Raw genomic sequence first — 6,476 nt, forward strand, 5'->3', positions numbered from 1 at the left:
AATGTGAAAATTGATTCAACTGACAAAGAACCAGATGAACCTGAGTCCTGAAACAGGAAATTTGGTTATTTGTTTTTTTGTAAATGTGAATGTAAATTTATGTTTGTGCCACCGTATAAATACACAAACTGTTAGAGCCCTAAAACAAACTTGTATTTCTGACAGAATTTGGATTAAAGACCAATCTGCTTATGTGAGCTATTATTTGTAACAACCTGGTTTGAGGTTAATGATCCATTTGGATATTGACCCTGAATCATAACCGTAATTGAAATCTTAAAATGAAGGGGTTACTAGTAGACCGAATCAGTTAAGAATCAGTTATCCCCCAATTATCCATCTTTATGTAGCTTTGATGACCTTTTCTGTACCAGCTCAGTGTTTGTAGTTGAACATGTTGGTATAGTATGGTAATGTGTAAGCTAGTGCAAAAAGCCACAATTTTAATGCTAGCTAGTTATCAAGTTAAGTTCAGTTTCCATGGTAATTGGATGTTCTAGTTGCCATGCACTGGGAACCCGGGTGGCGTACACTATCGATACATTTCTATGAATTGTTTTTTAAAGTATTTATTAGTGTCTATCTTTGTTAGTGTCTAGTTTCAGTCAAGTATTCAACTTGAAGCTAAGCTCTCTGTTTTGTGGGTCAGTCGCCTACATATCCCAGAGTTCCAAGCCTTTGTTTATGTGGACTGGAGCTCCGCTGTTCTCACTGAGCACCCGGCTGTCCAGCGTGTTTTGTAATAATAATGCAGCCTCCTCGGTCTTTATTGTGCTTCAAAATATATCACGTGTTTGGATGAATCTACGTGTTTAACGGAGAAGCAAAACGGTAACATGTAATGGAGATCACTCGGACCAGACCGTCCTTGTATGGAGAAATCGGTAAGAAGCTTACAGTTGGTGACCAACAGTGACCCTGGTAGCTGCAATGACTGCTAGCTTTCATTCGCTTTCATTTCATGGTGGTCAGTTTCCAGTCGCTGTATAGCTAGGTCAAGGTTAGCCAACATAATTAGTTATACTTAGCTTTGCTCTGTAACAGCATGTGACATACTTTAATATATATATATATTATGGACCGTAAGACTATGCAAGGTAATGGGCCTAATACCACACACTTTAAGATGTAATACAGTACACTGACTTTAATGCTATTGAGATATTTGGCTCATGCTGCCCATGAGTGATTTCATTGTGCCCCTTTCTGTACCAGTTGATGTAGACGATCATGACCAGGAGGTGCTTCTAAGGTGAATTATTTGATTGTACAGGATTAAGTCCTAAACATAAAGGTTGTAAAAGAAAGTGTGACTTTTTGCTGCTCATGGGGGAATTGTTGGGTCTCTGTAAATCATAATTAAGTCATTATGTGTGGTTGAGACCTACTCTACTCAAAATAAACATATACATTTCATTGAATATAAATTTTCTAATATAATTTGTAATGAAATTGTAAAAAACGAAAAAGCTCACTGTAGATCCTTTTCTATCCTTTATGCTTATAATATCTCAGCTTTATATGAATGGTTGGAATGGCAAAATAAACCAACAGACACACACACACCCACTCAGAAAATGTAAACATTGTGAATAGAGAGGCTCAGCATTGTTTGACTTCACATATTTGCAGCTCATGGTCTTGGATTCTGGACAGACCGGTCAGCGGTGCACGAGGCCGCTGCACAGGGCAGGGCCCTCCAGCTGCAGAAGCTGATAGAGGGTGGTGCAGCAGTTAACATTGTGGCAATCGACTCCATCACCCCCCTGCATGAGGCGTGTATACAAGGACAGACCCAATGTGTCAGACTACTGCTGGGCGCTGGTGCACAGGTGAGATGGTGTCAGTGATCTTGGTGTTTTCATTATAATGATGACTTCATGATTGACTTTACTTTTTTTTCCAATTTTTTTTTGATTGAATCTTGTGGGCAATCAAACAAGAGCAAGTATAACAGTTGTACAGTGTATAGACACGTCTGCTGATTGACTTTACTTTTGACTTTGTTATGGCTCTGTGGCCTCCAGGTGGATGCTCGTAACATCGATGGCAGCACTCCCCTGTGTGATGCCTGTGCGGCTGGTAGCCTTGAATGTGTCAAGCTGCTGCTGGAGTACGGAGCAACTGTTAATCCTCCACTGTTTACCTTCTCACCGCTTCATGAGGCTTGCATGGGAGGTGCGTCCTGTTACATACATCACACAGGAATGCTATGTATGTATGTATGTATGTATGTTGAGTTATGTATGTGACTGATGCCTTTGTTTCATCAGTCTTGCATTGCCACACCTGATTCCAAATATCTGGTTGTACTGTGTCAATGCAGGTGAAAGTAGAGAACTAGGTATCTTTTTCTGAAAAAGCGAATAGATTCATAATCAAGGCAGGCCTTAACTACACTAAGTTCTCCAGTGTTCTCCCTAAATAGTAGTGGGAGCACATTTGGCTCATGGCTTCATGTGGTAACCCAGTGGAAAATTTGAAAAAGTCTCCTGTAATAGGAAATTTGTCCCAGAGGCTGGGGCTTAGAAGATAAAACAGGAAGGGAGAGCGGAACAGAGCACAATCCAATAGCAGAGCTCTTGATTATTAATAAAAAGCCTTACAAGACATAGCAATGAAAAGGAAACACAATTACAAGTAGGGCAATGGGACAGAGTGTACTGGCTCTGCCTGCTAAGGCACTGCAGCACACTCATGATCGCAGTATTGATTTGAAGACTGAAGTGACGAGTAAGGAGAAAGCTGTAAAGTGAAATTCCAGCCAAAATCTGTTCATGCTGAACAACAGCTTCAATACAATCTTAATGATAAAACTATATGAAAAAATGTACATCCATCTTTAAAGTCCACATGAAATTAGTGTTAAATACTCAGAAGAAATCATTGGCCTGGAGTACTGCATCTATATTGAAAGTCTACAGAAAACCCTGAAAACGGCTCTCATCCCAATACGTGAGATAACAACACTCTTTCTCTGCCACATGGACTAACATGCATGCGCGGCCGGACCATCTATCACAACAAACAACAGAGAAGCTTGGATAACAACACACACAGAGGAAGAGTAACTTTATTCTCTGCTCAGGAAGCCATTATTCCACTGTATCTTTACATGGAAAGTAGTTGTTTGCTGCCATATTAATGCGTTGAACGTCGAGTACTGTCTCTTTAACTTTACAAATACATTATACTTTAATATGACTCCCTGCCTCCTGGGATTTATTTCCCAGCTGTGCGTGGAAAGTCCCTCTGCTGCAGAGCATTTCATTTTGTCCTAAACAGACAATATTTTTTTTGTCCTGTCACAATAGGGAGTTCAGATTGTGTTCAGCTCATGATTAATCAAGGAGCTTTCATGGAGGCCCATGACTGCCACTATGGGACACCGCTTCATGTAGCCTGTGCAAGGCAACATCATGACTGCGCCAAAGTTCTCCTCAATGCAGGTGAGGTTGTCTCCTGCACACCAGAGCTGGATCAAATTAGATGTCACAGTATTTTTCGGGACAAAGTCTAGATGTGGATATTAGACCATTTCATTGTGATATTTATGTCGTAACTGCAAAAACTGTAGAACAAAGAATGTCATGAGTAACCAACTTGTCACCAAAACCAATATTGATATTACTATAAGATTAAGTATATTTTTGTCATGATTTATTTTGTAAATCACCGCATTTACTAATGTTTGAGATTTAAATATTTTGCAGAATAGTAGTTTTATCTATTTGTAAAATATCCTTATGTGTGTAGAAAGGTAGTTGCATAACTCACTGCTGGTTCATTTTTATGGTCACTGCTAATTGTTTTCCTGTAAAAAGTGATTATAATTAGTGCATAAACACAGACGGTACGAACAGGAGAAGTATTTTTCTCCCTCATACAGTTTAACATGTCTGTATTTCCCAAAAGGAGCAAATGTGAATGCTGCCAAGCTCCATGAGACGGCCCTTCATCATGCAGCCAAAACAAAGAGCGTTGACCTGATTGATCTACTTGTGGAGTTTGGGGGGAATGTGTACGCAAGAGATAATCTGAACAAAAAACCCATCCACTACACCAGTCTGGGGTCTCCCTCTTATCTCTGCCTTGAGTTCTATGAGAGTAAGTTTGTTTATTTAAAGTGTGCATCCTGTCACTGGCAGTAATCCGATCAGGGTACATATATGTCATCTCTGTTTTCTCTTCTTTAGATAACCCCCTCAGTCTACAGCAGATCAGCAGAGTGGCTGTGAGAAGGGCTCTCGGCACAAGAGCATGTGAAGTTGCGTCCGAAATGGGCTTGCCCAATCGCATCATACGTTTTCTTTCTTACATGCCCCCTCCAGTTATTGAAATTTAATAACAATCAAACTTAACGTGGCTCTTTGGATCTCTCTCCAGAAAGTCATGTGACATTTTGCCGAAGTTGGTACAGATGAAATGTCTTAACCCTGCCAAACTTTAATGGGTGCAGAAAGATTTCATAACTTGAATATTCAGATTGTTTAACCAAGTAAATTATACAGCATTGACATGTGTACCTAGCCTGATATCTGACAGAATTGTCAACTGGTTACATTGTGTTTCCATCTTTAGTCTGACATTGCCTGCACTCTTATTAATTTCCATGGGGGGGGGGGGGGGATTAACCCAAACACAAGAGACTTACAGCCTTAACTACTGGTTTAGCGCTTTGCTAACTTAAATGGTTGTAAAATAATTTAATCGCACAACTCCAATAGACTTTCCAAAATCTTATCAGAACGTACGGATCAGATTCTGATGATAATAAAAATGAGTCATATTGCGGAGGTTTCAATGCTCAAAACCACATTTTTCCACCCTTTGATCACAACAGTTGTGACCATAGACCTGGTTGTGATGACCAGTAATGTAAACACACACAACGCTGGTAGTCCCGACCATGGCACTGATTGGCTAATCGTTAGTCCCCCTGCAACGCTCATTGGCAGAGAAAGCGCAGTTTCATGTCACGATGCCAGAAGAACCTGGCTAACCTATCGGCAAACAACTGCCTGCTCACTCATCCATCAGAAAGAGATACAGGAGCATCCCAGTCTCATTTAAGGTCACCAAATGAATGTCAAGTATTTACTTTCAATTAAATAATTTGTTTACAACAAAAAAAAATCTGTTTCTGGTAGTTAAGAGAGACTAGACTTAAAGGGGAATTTTGGTATTCTTTTAACCAGGACCCTATTGGCCCATGTATTTCTGTGAAAGCGACTGATTGCAACAACTTGTTTTGAAATTGGTCGAGTATTGAGCACGAGCACTGCAGCCTGGTTGCTATCAGGCTACCATCAATCAAATGAGGCACCTGCGCACGGTCCACTTAAAGTGTTTGTTTTTGCCAGGTTGAAAAATACTGAAATTCCCCTTTAACTATGGTCTGCATGAAGTCCAAAAGTCTATAAGGACTAGCTATTAAAGGCCATCGCCTGTGTGTTAATCCACACAGGTGATAGTGTCAAGCTCTTTGCACGTGTTACAACAATAAATGACACCTTTTATCTTCCTTATTACTACATGACCTCACATCCCTCCCAGCATAGCTCAGTCCACCTTCACCCAGAGCAGAGATCTAAGGAGCCACACGTGTGGGTGTGTAAGGCACTTGACAACGAATTCCCAGAGGCTTTGGCAACTCAACAAATTCACAATACTTGCAGTCATTCAAGTCAGTGTTAATATTAAAAGTATTGCTTAATGGAGCTTGAAATATAGAAACATGAACTTGGCTTGCTCATCATGACCAAGTGTGAATTTACATATGATTTCATCATAGATCCTGTAATAAAAGAACCAACAGGGAACATAAAGTAGTTTGATTACTAGGGAACTTTATGTATTTGTATATATTATGTAACTATTTATTTTTAATGTAAATTTGTAAATAATTACAGATGGTTGTACCTCTATCAAATTTGTGTAAATAGATAGACCACTAACAGGTCGCTTATAAAAATGTTTTTTCAGTGTTGTGTCTTCTGTTGTAACTGAGCTACAACCACCAACATTCAAAATTGGTTATTGTTTTTTTGTTTGTAATAATGTTCCTTTCAAGGACTTTCAAACTAATCTGCATTAAAACCTTTGTTGTAAAAAACGTATTGCAGACTTTTACTGTATGAAGCAGATTTAAAGAGCCTGCCAATTCATTTTCATAATGCATGAAAATAAAAGAAAAACTGCTGTGTAACATGTGGGGGAAAATGCATCCAACATTTGAAATTATAAGCGAAAAATGCTACATATACATGATTTCTAGTTTGGCTGCAGGATTCACAGACACCCGTCACAATGAAAACACACCAAACACGCTTTTATTGACACTTTTATTCAACATACGTAACAGGCAGGCGTGCAAGTACGTTGCCGGATCGATATTCACAGATAAATAGTAACCCCCTGCCAGATGACCTGCTGTTAGGAATGGCACTCAGAAATGAATTATTGAATGATTATGA

At 39.5% G+C, this 6,476-nt stretch overlaps 1 protein-coding gene across 1 annotated transcript; it reads left to right on the forward strand.

The window, feature by feature from the left end:
* Positions 1-745: 745 nt before the first annotated feature.
* Positions 746-6,037, forward strand: asb13b (ankyrin repeat and SOCS box containing 13b). Its single transcript, XM_083916710.1, has 6 exons — positions 746-884; positions 1,633-1,832; positions 2,028-2,178; positions 3,315-3,449; positions 3,916-4,107; positions 4,197-6,037. Exons 1-6 carry the CDS (start codon positions 842-844, stop codon positions 4,343-4,345), a joined length of 870 nt encoding a protein of 289 aa, XP_083772836.1. The 5' UTR covers positions 746-841; the 3' UTR covers positions 4,346-6,037.
* Positions 6,038-6,476: the final 439 nt, after the last annotated feature.

Source organism: Echiichthys vipera, assembly GCF_963691815.1.
Source record: "Echiichthys vipera genome assembly, chromosome: 7".
Lineage (NCBI taxonomy): Eukaryota > Metazoa > Chordata > Actinopteri > Perciformes > Trachinidae > Echiichthys > Echiichthys vipera.

Bases quoted from the DNA above. Each gene is read 5' to 3' on its own strand.
- asb13b (XM_083916710.1), top strand. From the start codon at position 842: ATGGAGATCACTCGGACCAGACCGTCCTTGTATGGAGAAATCG. The intron at 885-1,632 runs GTAAGAAGCTTA...ACATATTTGCAG, and splicing joins GTCCTTGTATGGAGAAATCG to CTCATGGTCTTGGATTCTGG. The intron at 2,179-3,314 runs GTGCGTCCTGTT...CTGTCACAATAG, and splicing joins TCATGAGGCTTGCATGGGAG to GGAGTTCAGATTGTGTTCAG.